Source organism: Puma concolor, chromosome C1 (genome assembly GCF_028749965.1).
Source record: "Puma concolor isolate L17-30 chromosome C1, mPumCon1.1.hap2, whole genome shotgun sequence".
Lineage (NCBI taxonomy): Eukaryota > Metazoa > Chordata > Mammalia > Carnivora > Felidae > Puma > Puma concolor.
In genome coordinates this window covers 35,578,919-35,596,961 of record NC_141674.1, presented here as the reverse complement: position 1 = coordinate 35,596,961, position 18,043 = coordinate 35,578,919, and the positions used below count along the sequence as shown (strand labels likewise).

General features: G+C 39.1%; 1 protein-coding gene across 1 annotated transcript in view; it reads left to right on the top strand.

Moving 5' to 3' along the window:
* The window catches only part of ZSWIM5 (zinc finger SWIM-type containing 5), a 251,462-nt gene that overhangs the window by 210,416 nt on the left and 23,003 nt on the right, over positions 1–18,043 (top strand). Inside the window, exons 6-11 of the mRNA XM_086716801.1 lie at positions 4,837–5,013; positions 6,634–6,780; positions 7,523–7,660; positions 9,083–9,343; positions 9,547–9,682; positions 10,743–10,900. Of these exons, the coding sequence (XP_086572927.1) occupies positions 4,837–5,013; positions 6,634–6,780; positions 7,523–7,660; positions 9,083–9,343; positions 9,547–9,682; positions 10,743–10,900 (1,017 nt within the window). The remainder of the gene's footprint in view (positions 1–4,836; positions 5,014–6,633; positions 6,781–7,522; positions 7,661–9,082; positions 9,344–9,546; positions 9,683–10,742; positions 10,901–18,043) is intronic.

The following is an 18,043-nucleotide window of genomic DNA, read 5'->3' as shown; positions in this document are numbered from 1 at the left end:
TTCACATCAGTTTTTAGTTCATCTAACTCAGGCTATTTGCTGTTGGCAACTGATTGCTCTTTAGCCCATTGGGAACCTTTATTGGTAGGGGATTTTTTTCACACATTGATTTTACATGTCAGTCCCTTCTATTTTAAGTGATAAATCTGATGTTTTTAATCCCAAGGAGAAAATAATTGAAATTGTTTTTGCCAGGTTTTCATCTAGTGTCTCATAATTGATTGTCAGTATATTCAAGGCAACTAAGGTAACAAGAAGTGAAAAGACTATAGTTTTGCCATTTCTTTAAGCTACCCTTTACTCACACTCATCTAACCTCCACAACACACCATCCCTTTAGTATTGGCTTTAGATAGGCATAGAGAATCAAATGCATGTAAAGACATGCTTCTATTTTGGCAGTTTCTTCCTTATCAAATTGGTTATTTGTTGTTACTGATTCTCATTTGAGAATATTGCTTCTTCTGCAGTCTTCTCAAGTTGTGGCTGATTTAGCTCTTAATGTCTCTTTACCTAATGGGGCAATAGGCATCCCACTTATTCTTCATTGCCATTTCTGTATCATTGTCTTTTCCTCCTTCCCAAAATACCCCGAAGCTTTAAAGTTAATGCCATCAAAATATACTATCTGCTACCCTTCTGATTTGGGTCATTTTAGACCTCTGGGTCAATCCCCACACCCGCCCCTGCCCTCCCCCCATCCCTGGAAGATTTTTGTTCTCTGCTGTCACTACTTATATTGGAATTCTTGATTTCAGTAGCCACACACATGATCCTTCCAATATTCTAGTCTCTTAATTCTTTCACCTCCTATCTTTTAGTAGTCTTGTCTACCACCATAATTGAGCCATGCAATCCCAAGATCATACTCTAAGCCTTGTCATTACCAATAACAATACCTTCTTCATAATCTAAACTTCAGGCAGCTCTAATAACCATCATCAGTCTTGCTAGTTTATTTTCTCTAGTATGCTAATTCCAGTAATTCTTTAACCCACTAGGAATTTTGATCCTGCCACATTTTCATTTTCCTGGTAGCCTCATTTTCCTCCTTATCCAGGTTAGATTCCTTGGTGCATCATTATAATTACTCTCAACACCTACATACTCAACCTCTTTTTCCCTTTATTTCACTCATAGAGCAAGACACTAACTTTAGTAGCTAAGTCCAACTCTAATTCCTTAGTGCTCACACCCACAGAGCTGAACATGATGAAGAGAAACATAAGTGTAAGTAACTGGTCTTACTTTAAGTTTATGACTACTGATTTTGAATGGGACCATAGTACTGTCCAGACATCCACATTTCCCTAATCTATGCCTTCTTTCACTCTTCTGAATTACTATTTCATACCATCTTTGCCTGAAAAATTTATTCCCCTTCCCTCTGCTTCCTCACTTTCAGCTGATAGCCTTGCTTCCTGTTCACTGAGAGTATAGGAGCAATCACAAGAGAATTTCCAAGAGTCTCTCATCTGCTTCTGTCTGTGCCCATCTTCTTCCTCTTCCCTGTTTTTATTCGTGCTTGTAAGTCTAAGCCCTCTACTTATTCTCAAAATCCTACTCCTTCTTTTTTATCCAGGACATCACTCCAGGAATTATCTCCTCTCTCACCTGCTTCACAAATTTTTGTGGATTATTCCTATGAGAGTATACAAATACATTGCTTTCTCTCTCATCACAAAACAAAACAGAACAAGACAAAACAAAACACAATACACACTCATGTTGTTCCCACATGCTTCTCTAACTACCATCCTGTTTCTCTGAGGTAGTAGAAATAAGTGGTAGAATTAAGAAAAATAATTTAAAAGAATAGTATATATTTATTATCTCTCCTGCTCATATTCTCCCTTGAACTCACTCTAGTCAGCTTTCATCCCTCCACTACTGAAACTGCTCTTGTATGGGTCACTGTTGCTAAATATGGCCAAATCTAGTGGTTGATTCTTGGTCATAATCTTACTTGACCTGACAGTAGTATTTGTTACAATTGTTTACTCTCTCCTTCAAACATGTTTTTCATCTTATTTCCAAGACACTACTCTCTTGGTTCTGCTCTTACTTCATTGGTTCCTCCTTCTCAGTCTCCTTTACTGTCTCCTCCCCGCTTCCTAACCTAAAATGTTAGAGTGCCTAGGGTTCAGTCATCAAACCACTGCTCTCTATATACATACTCCCTTGGTGATTGCATTGTTTTAATAATCATCTGTATACCAACAACTCCAAGATTTATATCTCCTTGACCAGAATTTTCCTCTCGACAACTTCAGACTTGTATGTTCAGCTGCCTTTTCAATATCTCCACTTTGATATTAATAGGCATCTCAGTAGGATTTCTTACCTATTAAGCCCCACCCAAACCTGCTCTCCTATAGTCTTCCCTATCTCCACATATGGCAAATCTGTCTTAAAAACCATGGAGCCATTCTTGATTCTTTTTCTCTCTCACTCCAGATCTATTCCATGAGCAAATACTATTGCCTTTACCTTCAGAATATATCCAGAATCTGTATATTCTTATCTCTACTGCTTATTACTCTGGCCAAGTTGCCATCATCCTTCTCAAATTATTGCATTGACTTCCTAACTGCTCCTCCTGCTTCTCCCCTTCCATCTTGTGGTGTGTTCTCAATACTGCTGCCAGTTATCCTTTTAAAAAGTGGGTCACACCATATACCTTCAGCAGCTCAAAGCCCTCTAGTGACTTCTCATCTTTCACTCATGGCCTGTAAGGCCCTTGGAGCAAGCCTCCAGGGATTGCTAGTATCTCTCTTACCTCATCTCCTATGATTTTCCTGCTTGCTCATTCCATCCTAAGTACACTGGCCTCCTCACTGCTCTCAAACACTCCAAATATGCTCCCACCTCAGGATTTAGCATTTGCTATTACTTTTGCCTGGAATACTCTTCCGTTAGTAATGCCTAAGGCTTGCTCTTCAGTTCCTTGAGCTTTCTGTTCAAATGTTACCTTATTAGAGACCATTCTATATAAAACAATAGGGGTGCCCGGGTGGCTCAGTTGGTTAAGCATATGACTTTGACTCAGGTCATGATCTCACAGTTTGTGGGTTTGAGCCCCACATCGGGCTCTGTGCTGACAGCTCAGAGCTTGGAGCCTGCTTCAGATTCTCCCTCTCTCTGCCTCTCCCTCGCTTGCACTATGTCTCTCTCTTTCTCTCTTTCTCTCAAAAATAAACATTAAAAGTTTTTTTTCAATTTAAAACAACCCCCACCCAATACCAGCTTGCCTTTCTCCTTAATCCTGCTTTAGTCTTTTCCATAGTATTCATAACCATCTGATATATCTGATATACTATATATTTATTCAACTATCTCTGCCCATTTAACTGTAAAGGCCCACAGTTCCTGGGTGGCTCAGTCGGTTAAGCGTCTGACTCTTGATTTTGGTGCAGGTTATGATCTCACGGTTCATGGGATCAAGCTCTGCATCGGGCTCTGCACTGACAATGCAGAACCTACTTGGGATTCACTCTCTCCCTCTCTCTCTGCCCTTCCCTTGCTCATGCTCTCTCTCTCTCTCTCAAAATAAATAAATAAACTTAAAAAAATCAAGTCCCATAAAGGCAGGGACTTTATATATCCTCAGCACTTGGAACAAGTACCTGCTATGTAGTAGGCACTCACTATTTGCAGACTTAATGAATATTGGGAGCCTAATCCCCACTATGGGCTGAGCAGACCCAACGTAGAGTCTCAGTTCAGGAAGAGAGGTGCTTAGACTATAGCCAGTAGAAGGTACATTGTGCTTCTACTGAGGGACAATGTGAAGGAGAAGACATTTCAGTAGATATGGTCAGTGCTTTTCTAACTTAATCATCCAAGCCAATACACTATGGGATATATCAAATTCTGAAGAGATGACTATATTCTAAGGACTTTTGCTTAATGAATAAATATGTTCATTTCTTTCATGTACATTCTGAATCCTCTGGCTTTCCCTCCCATTTTTTCTGCACAGGCTCAGTGGATACACCCCCACATTTGGGCATCTCTGGAAACATCCGCATAGTACTTTAGCCCTTGATCCCAAAATAGTTACAGCTGCCCTTAATCTGGCAGAGAGTCAATTAAATAATCCTTTATGGTTTTTTTATTTCCTTAAATGTAATTTCTATGAGTCCTTCTGTATATACAGTTTGTGACAATGTATCTTTCACGTGGTCTTCCTATATACCACCCTAAGCTGTTTTGGTTTCCTTGCAGCCTTTTTCCTGAAGAGATATGGCATGGTAAGACTCCGTGTTAATTAGTCTTGTCAGCATCAGTTTTTCACATTAGAGAACAAGCCTGTAAGCCTATAGGTATCAGTATGATAAAGGGACCAGAATACACAGGGCTTCAGCTCTTTTTCAACTTTTAATATCAATTATATCGAAGTCCTTAGTCTGATAAGGGTCATGCTGTAAGTGAGACAGGTTATAAATAGGCCAGGGAAATTACCTAACTGCTTCTCTCTTATTCTGACTTCTATAGAAGCAGTTTGTATCCTCATAATTGAGCAGCTGGGCACCACAGTCCCTCTTCTCTTTCATGTGGCTCTTGGTCCTAGGAGAAATTGGTCTTCTGTAGAAGTAAAAGGGCAGCCATAGATCTCTGGAGAAAGGTTGTTCCCATACAGGGCACAGATACATTAAGGGCTATCCAATAAAGAGACAGCACCTAGACAGATGGTACCTAGACAGATGGTAGAATGGCTGCTCTCACTAACCACAAACTATTCTTCTTCTCTTCCTCCTACTCTGAAGAAGACATATAAGAGTTAGAACTTCAGATTACCTGTCATTGAACTGCTGCATTTCTTTCTTTCCCCAGACTCCTTATCCAGACCAAGACGAACAGTGTTCACTAGAGCCATTGAGGGCCGTGAATTACATTGGCAGGACAGCCATTTACAGCGAATAATAAGCAGCGATATATATACAGCTCCTGCCTGCCAGCAGGAAAGCGAGAGACTACTCTTTAATTCCCAAGGCCAGCCACTGTGGCTTGGTAAGTGTACCTCTCCTCTACTCTAAGAATTTCAAAGCCCAGTCTTAACTTGTGCCAAGCCAGATCTGCATAGGTGCTGGTGACACAACTACAATTTGGACAGATCTTTTGGGGCCTTAACTAGTGACTCAGGGTATTTATGTGAAGCCTCAGCCATTTGCATGTGTACTTAGCTGAGGTACAATGACCTCAAACATTGGAATTTGTGTTCTGTTTCCAGAGTTTTAGGAAAGGAAAGGAGTCCATAAATCTCAAAGAGTACTAATAAAACCATTGAACATCAGTTCATAAGCTCTTAGTCAACATTTGCTGAGCAACAGTATAATCTACTCTGAAATTAATATGTTTTGCTAAAAATGCACTAACTTTGAAACTTCAGTTACACTGTGCTAGTAACTAGGGCATTATCTGCATTTGTCACCAAGCTGTCTTCCTTTCCTCCTTTCCACCTTTCCTAACCCGCTTTATCATAAAGGAACAGAGCTGTTCTACTGTGGGTTTAAACCTTCCTCTGGCTGACTGTCAGTCTCTTCTTGACTTTATCACAGGATGCCTGTTCCAAAACAGACAGTATTTTTTTAAAAAAATACTCATTTTCTGAGTCTTACAACAATGACATATATTTTTATATCTTCTCCCAATTCCCTAGTTCTATCCTTCACCTCTTATCCTTGTCTTTCTCAAGATCTTTCTGAATATGCATGTATGTCCCTATCTCTCTTTTGAAAGCCTTGGCCAGACTCACTGTGGGCCAGTACCTGAAGTCTCCTTTGGTCATCTTTCCTCTTTGATCCAATACTTCTAAAACATGAATCTAATAAGAATGTGAAAATGTATACACCTCATCAGTAAACAAAGATGAAAATCAAAACAAAACTGAATTACCATTTTTTGATTGTCAAATGGTCAGAGAGTTTTTTTTTTTTAAGTTTATTTATTTATTTATTTTGAGAGAGACATAGAGGGCAAGCAGGGGAAGGGCAGAGAGAGAATCCCAAGCATGCTCCGCAGTCAGTGCAGAGCCCAGTGTGGGGCTCAAACTCACAAACTGTGAGATCATGACCTAAGCTGAAACCAACTGTCTGATGCTTAACTGACTGAGCCACCCAGGTGCCCCAGAGATTTTTAAAATAAAGATAATTAGTTTATGGTGTGGGAAAGGTTGTGTGGAGATAGTTACTCTCATTTACTACTGGTAGGAATGTAAATGCTTGCAACCTGTCTTGCACATTTTTACTTCCTTTTGCTGGCAAATGAGTTGACATATAATAGGTTCTCAGGAAATGTAGGATTAATGAATGAATGAGGCCTTTCCCTTTAGGCAGTTAGTTGCTACTTCCATTGGGTTCCCATAGTACAAGTTCACAAAGAGGTACTTACATTTTATTATCCTAGCTATGTATTCCTTTCTATGCCATACTGAGGCTGCATGGTAGCTCTTTGAAGGTAGTGCCTGTGACTTACTCAGTTATATTCTTAAAAAATAAAACATTGGTCTTGGTACAGAGTAGATAGCAGTTGAATTTTAGGAACTGAGCAAAACACAAACTCCCTTTGTCAAATATGAATTTTCCTGATTGGAAAATCTAACCCAACCAAAATATTTTCTTCATCTGGTAGAGCATGTGCCTACAGCCTGTGCTCGGGTTGATGCCCTGCGTTCCCATGGTTATCCAAAAGAGGCCCTCAGACTCACAGTGGCCATTATCAATACTCTGAGGTTGCAGCAGCAACGGCAGCTGGAAATCTACAAGCATCAGAAGAAAGGTATAGTGATAAGGAGCCATCTTAACTCCTTAGGCTGGGACTAATGAGGATCCTTAGGGGCTACAAGGCCTACTATTTTATTTTCATAAAATTTCATGGAGTGGCAGGAGCTAGAGAATTTCAGGTTTTTCTTTTTTTTTTTTTTTTAACATTTATTCATATTTTGAGAGACAGAGTGGGGGGGGGGGGGCAGAGAGAGAGGGAGACACAGAATCCGAAGAAGGCTCTAGGCTCTGAACTGACAGCACATAGTCCGACGAAGGGCTTGAACTCACAGACCATAAGATCATGACCTGAGCTGAAGTCGGACACTTAACCCACTGACCCACCCAGGCACCCCAAGAATTTCAGGTTTTTCTACTTGCTGTGTGGAATGCCTGACTTTATCTCTATGAATCTCAGGGTTTTTTATCTGCAAAATGGGAATAATAATGCTGGTCTGCCTCCCTCACAGGGTAGTTGGAAGGCCCACTAGATCTAGTATAAGATGACCTTTTTAAAACTGTAAAATTATATTTACATATTTGTGCTGCCAGTGAGAAGCCTAAATGCAGACCTCAAGACCTTACATCTGACTGATAAACTTGTGACCAGTCCTATGAATCCAAGGCAAGACAAAGAGGGAAGATTTTCTTTAAGTCTTGAGGCTAGTGCCTGAAAGAGACTAATGAGGAGACCCAGGCAGGGACAGAGAGCAGTGTGTCTCCATCACTTTCTAAAATTTGGGTCTGCTTATTTCCAGAACTGTTACAGAGAGGAACCACAACCATCACAAACCTGGAAGGTTGGGTGGGCCACCCACTGGATCCCATTGGCTGCCTGTTTCTCACTTTGACTGAGGCCTGCCGTTTGAACGATGATGGCTATCTGGAAGTGTCAGGTACAGGGGTCAGCCTGAGGAGAGCTGGAACTGCCCTTGGTAGCCCTCTCCTCCCTGCCAGACTCTATTCTACATTTCATGCAGCCTTTTTTCTCTTATCCAAATTGGACCTGCCCTGACGGGTTGCCTTGGCCTTCCTTTCTTTGCCACCTTCCTTTCCCACTCTGTAGACTAGCCCTGTCCTATTCTCCCATTTTACCTTGCCAGCCTTCCTTTGTTCCCCTCACTTCTATACTATAAATGCCTAAAGAGTGTGATCCAAAGGGAATAAGAAGAGTGAGAGGGATTTCAGGAGGCTGAGGCCGAGGCCAAGCCTCAGAGCAGTCTTGAAGTGGAAAAGAACTTCCAACAAGAAGAGTGTGTGTAACCCTTGCGATTTCATAGTACTCGTATTTCCTTTTAACTTTTTCCCTCATGATGGTTATATACCAATTTTACCAATGAGAACTAGAAGGAAAGGAACTTAGCAGTCTCAAAGTAGCAAGGACCAGAGACAGAATTGGTTCTTCTTTCCTTTATGCCATCACTATATTATATACATACGTCTGTTATAGTATTTAGCTCACTGCATTACAGTTTGTTTACAGGTGATTATCATACTAGACTTTAGCTTCTTGAAAGCAGAAATTATGACTTACTTATCTTTGTGATCCCAGCACTTAGTGCAATACGTCTCATTTAATAGTTTTCCATAAATACTTACCAGATGAGTGGAGGGATAAAGAAAAGGAACCAAGACTCTAAACCTGTGTAAGACTTTAAACCTGTGCTCTTTTTCTGAAACTTTGAACCTAGAAGTAGAACATATGAAGTAATAATAACATACAAGTTGTCAATGTTACAAAAGTAATAGTTTAACTGGATGGATTTGGATTTCTCTGGGTAAAGATACAAGGGGTGGCCCAAGCTAGAGCTGCCCTTATCTTCCCTCTAATTCCATGAAAGGAAATCATAATCTTTGGTCTGTTTCATCTACATAATGACATTTACATCTTGAAAACCTGAGATTGTACTTGGGATTTATTCACCACTGATATACACTTAGCTCCTTCCATATGCTATGCCCTGGAGATGCATAGGGCAACGAGTTAAAGTCTCTTCTCTTTAAGATGCTTGCACTGTCCTGAAAGAGACAGATACAAAACCAGATAATCAAGGTATTACATAATGTGTTAACAATTAATATAAGATCTTCTTCTTCCCCAACTTGTCTAGCCACTTCACATACTGGGAAGGAGTTGGGAATCTTTGTGGCTCTGTATAAGCTTTTTTCAGTATATTTTCCTTACTGCTCTGGGGTTCTGATTCAGCTTCCCAGTGCTATCTGATGACTTAACTGTCACTATTCCAGAGTGGGAGGGAGAGAGGAGCAGAAAAATCCACAGAGCTGACCTAAAGAATGTGGTCCCCTGTTGCCCTCAGATATGAATGAAAGCAGACCCCCTGTGTACCAGCATGTACCTATGGCTACAGGCTGCCCAAACAGCCATGAATCCTACCTGTCATTGGCCCTGGAAGTTGCTCTGATGGGGATGGGTCAACAGAGGGTGATGCCTGAAGGCCTCTACGCACAGGACAAGGTGTGCCGTAATGAGGAGCAGCTCCTAAGTCGACTTCAGGAGCTACAGCTGGACGATGAGCTAGTGCAAACACTGCAGAAACAATGTATCTTACTACTGGAAGGTAAGTAGAGAGGAGTTTTGTCACAGTGTCTTAGGCCCATGATTCTGGGTTCCCCTCCAACAGAGCACTGCACAGAAATATTTTTTTACATGAAAGTGTAGTGAAAGCTCCCATGGCCAGCAAACATGTGCAAGACCCTAGTCCAGGTGGACAAATTAGAAGCATACAGATAAATAACTGGCTGTCTTATCTTCTTCCTGCAGGGGGCCCCTTCAGTGGTTTAGGAGAAGTCATTCACCGAGAGAGTGTTCCCATGCATACCTTTGCCAAGTATTTGTTCTCAGCTCTACTGCCTCATGATCCAGACCTGTCCTATAAATTAGCCTTACGTGCCATGAGGTAGGTAGCCCTTTCCCAGTCCAGTTGCCTCCATCAAAGCAGAAGTCTCTATTGTGCTTTGTGTATCTCACTTTCTTCTCTTACCCTCTGTCTATTCTGTTGGACCTAACAATATTGGACCAAGCCTATCCCAAAATGGCTCAAGGATTTTCATATGATGTAGGGTTCCTATTTGGAATGCCTTGCTAGTGACCCATTTGGCTACCTGTACTCTTGGTGGGTTGTCCGAGGAAGCCCCTGAGTTTTTAATAGATAGAGAGCATCCAAGACCTGAGTATCTTTGTTCTGATTCTGAGGCCCATTAGGCAGACTGAGAAGAAGTTGAAGCCCTTCCATAGCTCAAATGAATCATGGTTCCCAGGCATAGGTCACCAGATACATCTGAAGGAAGTAAAAGTAAGTTTCTACACCGAGACTTTAGAACAGTGAGCTATGGGTATCTCATTTTCAAACTAGAACAGGATCGTTGGATTAGGCAAGTGGACCTCTAGGATGCAGCAGACCATACAGAAGAATTTTAGTTAGATAAGAAGGCTGTGACAGCTCTTCACTTGAACCAGAAAAGGACTGCTGAGGATTCCTTGGCATATATTTCTTATACTTTATAAAATAATTTTAGGGCTTTTGAACTGCTTTTCAAATCCATTTGCAGTAAGGAGTATTCAGCTTGAGTTCTACTTGTACCCAGACACTCACCTCATTTACAGTATAGTACTCTGAAGTTTTAAAGCCTTTTTTTAAGTTTATTTATTTATTTTGAGATGGGGGAAGGGGGAATGGGGAGTGGCAGAGAGAGAGAGAGAATCCCAAGCAGGCTCCACACTGTCAGTGCAGAGCCCAATGTGGGGCTCAAACTCACGAACCATGAGACCGTGACCTGTGTCAAAGTTGGATGCTTAACCAACTGAGCCACCCAAGTGCCCTAAGTTTTAAAACCTTTAAAACTCATAGTTAACCCTTTCCTGCCCAGTTCCTCCCCAGCAAAGAACAAATTTCTCTAAGGTAGCTCAGAACAGTAAGGGTCTGGATGGTGGCTGATGACTCTCCCTGGGTCTTCTAGGTTACCTGTTCTAGAAAGCTCAACTTCTACAGGAGACACTTCTCACCCTCACCATATGGTGTCTGTGGTGCCCAGCCGTTATCCTCGCTGGTTCACGCTTGGACACTTGGAATCACAGCAGTGTGAACTGGCCTCCACCATGCTGACCGCTGCCAAAGGTGAGCATAGATAGACTTTAGGCTCCAACACCCCCATTATGCTGGCCCAGTCATGGCCTATCAGGAGCTTGGTCTGCAGTCTCCTGAAGAAGAAAAGCTATTCTTGACTACTTAGAGTGACTACTCAAGTGATATACTTGACAACTTAGAATAGATGGCTACTTTGATTGCTGTCATTAGAATGAGCACCTGGGTCCAAGCCAGAGTTTTGCCTTTGTTACTAATTGTGGGATGCTGAGTACATAGTATGAAATCATCTTCAAGATAACTTCTAAGTCTAACCTTCTGTATGATAGTCACTTCACCTTTGCAATCCTTAGGTTCAAAGTCTATAAAATGGGGGTCATTGTCAGTGATCCTGTCAGCCTTTCGGGGCCTTTGGAAGATCCAGTAAAGTCATGACTAAGATAGTGCTATAAATCTCTTTATAGTTATGAGAGTTTGTGATATTTCCAGGGCTCCTTGTCAGAAGATAGGCAGCCCAGAGTAACTCTCAAGTTTTTAAGCTCACATACCTCCCTGTTATCTAGGTAGGTTTAATTACAAAGAAGATGAAAATAAGCCCCTGAGAAGCTATAATGAAATACTAACTAGCATGGGTTGTGTTTTTCTGATAACAGGAAACTATGGCTATTTTAAAGCATTTTTTAAAAAATAACTGTATCTTGTTGCCCCCCCAAATACATACTTATTATGGAAAAGGTAAAAGATACAGATAAATCAATATGTAAATGAGCAATACACCAATACAAAAACTGAACAAAGGATATGATCAGACAGTTGTAGAAAAGATACAAGTAACTTTTAAACAATTAAAATCCTTGTCCCCCCTTGAGAAATATGAATTAGAATTACCCTGACATAATATTTTCACTCTTATAGGCAAAAATCAATAAATTTGATAATAGACATCTCTGTGGGGGTGGGAATGGCAGTGGTATGGCATAGAATGTCAGATTCCAAGCAGGATAGAATGACTACAAATCCAAAATGTTCAATTAATCTCAAGCACAAGAAACACAAAGAAAACTATACCAAGGCACACTATAATCAAATTGCTTAAAACCAGTATTTAAAGAGAAAGTCTTATTTAAAAGTAACTAGAGAAAAAAGACATTATGTACAAAAGATAAACATGAGAGTGTGTTTCTCACTAGAAGCAGTGTAAACTAGAAGAAAGTGGAGAAAATTCTTTAAAGTAATTTTAAAGAATTCTAGATCAGTGAAAATATCTTTCAGAAACAAAGGTGAAATAAAAAACTTTTCAGACAACCTCAATTGAATTAAAAATCAACAATAAAAAGATATGTGGAAAATCCACCAAATTTGGAGAAATTAAATCACACACTTCCATATAACTCACTGGACAAAGGGGATAAAAAACAAAAAAAATTTGAAAATGTTTAAACTGAATGAAAATTAAAAGAACAGCATATCAAAATTTTTGGAATATAGCTAAAGCTTTACTTAGAAGGAAGTTTTTGACACCAAATGCCTGTACCTAAAAAGAAGAAAGTTTTCAAATCAGTGATCTCAGCTTCCACCTTAACCAGAAACTAGAAAAAGGAGATACCACCTCACACCTGTCAGAATGGCTAAAATTAACAACTTAGGAAACAACAGATGTTGGTGAGGATGCGGAGAAAGGGGAACCCCTTTGCATTGTTGGTAGGAATGCAAACTGGTGCAGCCATTCTGGAAAACCATATGGAGGTTTCTCAAAAAATTAAAAGTAGAACTACCCTATGACCCAGCAGTTGTACTACTAGGTATACAAAAGGATACAAAAATGCTGATTCAAATGGGCACATGCACCCCAATGTTATTAGCAGCACTATCAACAATACCCAAATTATGGAATGAGCCCAATGTCCATTGACTGATGAATGGGTAAAGAAGGTACACACACACACACACACACACACACACACAGAAATATTACTTGGTGATGAAAAAGAATGAAATCTTGCCATTTGCAACAACGTGGATGGAACTAGAGGATATTATGCTAAGCAAAAGACAGATATCATGGGGCGCCTGGGTGGCGCAGTCGGTTAAGCGTCCGACTTCAGCCAGGTCACGATCTCACGGTCTGTGAGTTCGAGCCCCGCGTCAGGCTCTGGGCTGATGGCTCGGAGCCTGGAGCCTGTTTCCGATTCTGTGTCTCCCTCTCTCTCTGCCCCTCCCCCGTTCATGCTCTGTCTCTCTCTGTCCCAAAAAAAAAAAAAAAAAAAAAAAGACAGATATCATATGATTTCACTCATACGTGGCATTTAAGAAACTCAACAGAACATAGGGGAAGGGAAGGAAAAAGAAGATAAAAATAGGAAAGTAAACCCTGAGGGACTCTTAAATACAGAGAACAAACTGAGGGCTGCTGGAGGAGAGGTGGCAGGGGAAGGATTAAATAAGTGACAGGCATTAAGAAGGGCACTTTTTGGGGTGAGCACTGGGTATCACATGTAAGAGATGAATCACTGAGTTCTACTCCTGAAGCCCAGACTACACTGTATGTTAACTAACTTGAATTTAAATTTTAAAAAAAGATCAAATGAAACTCAAAGTAAGCAGAAGAAAGGAAATAATAAAGATCAGAGCCTAAATCAATAAATAGAATATAGAAAAACAGTACATAAAATTAATGAAACCAAACACTGTTTGTTGAAAAGAAAAAATAAAATTGAAATCTCTGTCCAGACTGATCAAGTCAAAAAGAAGATAAAAATCACCAATCCCAAGATTGAGAAAGGTGACATCAAAACAAACTCTAAAGACAAAAAATAATAATAAAAGAATATTATGAAGAATTTTATGTCAATAAAACAAACAACATAAATGGATTAATTCCTTGAAAGATATAAACTACCAAAGCTCATTCAAGAATAAATAAAAATGAACTAGGCATACCCCAAAAGAATTAAAAGCATGGACTCAGACAGATACTTGTATATCACTGTTCATAGCAACATTATTCACAATAACAAAAAGTTGGAAATATGTATCAAACAGATGAATGAACAAAATATGACATATACACTCTTTGGAATATTAATTTAGTTGTAAAAAGGAATGAAATCCTGATACATACTAAGTAAAATAAACCAGACACAAAAGGAGAAATATTGTATGATTCTATTTATGTGAGGTACCTAGAATAGCCACAGCAAAGAAACATCAGTGGATGCTAAACTAGTGGGCATTTTATTAACAATGGGATATTTGTGTGGTATCAAAGCATCTCTCCACAAAATACTTATCAATCATAAAGGTAAAAAGTGTAATTCTGCCATTGAGTAACCTTGCAGACATCACTTGAGTAAAGTGGCCACAGTTAATATCATAAATTCAAAGAGGCAGAAAGCAAAATAGAGTAGAAATTCATAGAGACAGAAAGTAGAATACAGAGCTTGGGGAAATTAGTTATTATTTAATGAATATAGAGTTTCTATTTGAAATGATGAAAAAGTTCTGGAAATGTATAGTGGTGATAGTTACACAACATTGTGAATGGACTTAATGTCATTGAATTGTACCCTTAAATGGTTAGAATGGTAAAATTTATGTTACATATATTTTATCACAATAAAAATAAATAATATATAGAAATGAATTTCAAAAAAGTTGAATTTGTAGTTAAAAACCTTTCCACAAAGAAAAATCCAGGCCTAGTTGGCTTCACTTCTACCAAACATTTAAGGAAAACATAGCAATTCTATACAAACTCTTCCAGAAAATTGAAGAGGAAGAAATATTTCCCACCTCAGTCTGTGAAGCCAACATTACTCTGATACCAAAACCAGTCAAAAATCATTATAAGAAAAGAAAACTACAGGGGCTCCTGGGTGGCTCAGTCGGTTAAGCGTCCGACTTCGGCTCAGGTCATGATCTCATGGTCTGTGAGTTTGAGCCCCGCATCAGGCTCTGTGCTGATAGCTCAGAGCCTGGAGCCTGCTTCGAATTCTGTGTCTCCCTCTCTCTCTCTCTCTCTCTGCCCCTCCCCTGCTCACGCTCTGTCTCTCAAAAATGAATAAATGTTAGAAAGCTACAGACTAATATCCTTATGAGTATAGGTGCAAAAATTTTTAATAAAAATGTTAACAGATTGAATCCAATAATATATTGTAAAAAGATAAAACATCATGACAAAGTAGGGTTTATCCCAGGAATGTAAGTTTAGTTTAACATTCAATAAGCAATCACTGTGATTCACCGTAATAATAGAGTAAAAAAGAAAACACCTGGGTTATTTCATCATCTTAATAATACAGAAAAAGTGGGGCACCTAGGTGGTTCAGTCAGTTAAGCTTCTGACTCTTGATTTTGGCTCAGGTCGTGATTTTACAGTTCGTGAGTTCAAGCCTTGTGTCAGGCTCAGCACTTATAGCGCAGAGCCTGCTTGGGATTCTGTCTCTCCGTCTTTGCCCTGCCCTGCTCTCTTCATGTGTGCTCTCTCTCACTCTCTCTCAAAAAATAAATAAACTTTAAAAAATTACAGAAAAAGCATTTAATAAAATCTAGTACTAATCCCTAATAAGAACAGTAAAAACTCCCAACAAACTAGGAAAAGAAGTAAACTTTCTCAACATGATAAAGGGTATGATAAAGGGTATCTAATATACAGCTACCCTTAAACTTAATGGTAAAAGATAGAATCCTTTCTTCCTAACATCAGGAACAAGGTAATGATGTTTGCCTTCAGCTCTTCATTCAACATCATACCAGTAGTTCTAACCAATGCAGTTAGACAGTACAAAGAAATAAAAGATAGCCTCATTAGAAAGGAAGAAGTAAGAGTGCCTGGCTAGCTCATTTGGTGGAGCATGAGACTCTTGATCTCAGGGTTGTGGGCTCAAGCCCCAAATTGGGTGTAGAGATTACTTGAAAATAAAATCTTAAAAAAAAAAAAAAAAAGGAATAAGTAAAACTATCTTTATTCTCAGATGATATGCTCATCTATGTAGAAAATCCTATGAAATCTACAAGTAGCTATTAAAATTAATAATGAGTTTAGCAAGGTTGCAGGATACAAGATCAGTATACAAAAATCAATATACCAGCAATGAACAATCAGAAATTGAAATTTAAAAATTATTGTAATAGTATCAAGAAGGTATGAAATACTTTAGAATAAATTTAACAAAAGATTCAAGGCCTATATGATGAAAATCATAAAACACTGTTGAGAGAAATGAAAGAAGACCTAAATAAATTGAAAGATATCTTGCACTTATGAATTAGAAAACTCAATATTGTTGAATGTTGATTTTCTACAAATTGATGTATAGATTCAGTGCAATTCCAATCAAAATCTCAACAGGCTTTGGAATAGAAATTGATTATCTGGGGGCGCCTGGGTGGCTCAGTCGGTTAAGCGTCCGACTTCGGCTCAGGTCATGATCTCACGGTCCGTGAGTTCGAGCCCCGCGTCGGGCTCTGTGCTGACAGCTCAGAGCCTGGAGCCTGTTTCCGATTCTGTGTCTCCCTCTCTCTCTGCCCCTCCCCTATTCATGCTCTGTCTCTCTCTGTCTCAAAAATAAATAAACGTTAGGGGCGCCTGGGTGGCGCAGTCGGTTAAGCGTCCGACTTCAGCCAGGTCACGATCTCGCGGTCCGTGAGTTCGAGCCCCGCGTCGGGCTCTGGGCTGATGGCTCAGAGCCTGGAGCCTGTTTCCGATTCTGTGTCTCCCTCTCTCTCTGCCCCTCCCCCGTTCATGCTCTGTCTCTCCCTGTCCCAAAAATAAATAAACGTTGAAAAAAAAATTTTTTTTAAATAAATAAATAAATAAACGTTAAAAAAAAATTAAAAAAAAAAAGAAATTGATTATCTGATTCTAACATTTGTATGAAAATGCAAAGGACCTACAGTAGCCAAAAACATCTTTGCAAAAGACAAACAAAAGTGGTAAGACTAACACTACCCAATTTCAAGACATATTATAAAGCTATAGTATCCAGTAAGGATTATTGGGGTAAGATAGACAAACAAATCAATGAAAAAGAAAGTCCCAAGTATACTTATATATATGTGGTCAGTTTATTTCAATAAAGGGCAAAGTCAATTCTGTTGAGAAAAAGATGGTCTTTTCAACAAATGTTACAACATACACAAAAATTAATTTATGAGGGATTGAGGACCTAGATGTAAAAGCTAAAACTATAAAACTTTTAAAAGAAAACATTAGAAAAATCATTTTCATTTTATATTAAGCAAAGATTTTGTAGATACAACATTAAAAGTACAATCCAGGGGCGCCTGGGTGGCTCAGTCAGTTAAGCGTCCAACTTCGGCTTAGGTCATGATCTCGTGGTTCATGAGTTCAAGCCCTGCATCGGTCTCTGTGCTAACAGCTCAGGGTCTGGAGCCTGCTTCAGATTCTGTGTCTCCCTCTCTCTCTGCCCCTCCCATGCTCATGCTCTGTCTCTCTCTGTCTCAAAAATAAATACACATTAAAAAAATATTTTTAAGTACAATCTGTAAAAGAAAAAATTGATAAATTGTCTTACCAAAATTAAGAACTTTTGCTTTATGAAGTCTCTGTTGAGAATGAAAAGCAACAGATTGAAAGAAATATTTGCAAATCACATATCTCATAAACGACTTGCATCCAGAATATGTAAAGAAGTCTCAAAACTCAATAAGAAAATGAACAACCTATTTTTTAAAAATGAGCAAAGCTATGAAGAGACATTTCACCAAAAAAGATATTCTGATGGAAAATAACCACATGAAAAATGTTCCATATCGTTAGTCCCTAGGGAAATACAATAGAATCACGATAAGAAAATGGCTAAAGTTAAAAAAAAAAAAAAAAAAACTATAGCAAGGACTGGCAAGGACATGGAGCAAGTGGAGCTTTCATACACCATAGGCATAACATAAGTGGCAAGACCACTTTGAGAAACCATTTTACAATTTCTTAAAAAGTTGAATAGACATGATTCAGCCATTGCACTCCTAGATAACACCCAAAAGAAAGGGAAGTATGTATCTATAAAAAATCTTCAGCATGAATGTTCACACCAGCTTTGTTTTTAATACCAGCAACTGGAAACAATCCAAATATCTATCCATATGTGAAGGGATAAACAAACTGTGATATAACCATACAGTGGAATACTACTCAATAATGAAAAGGAACGAACT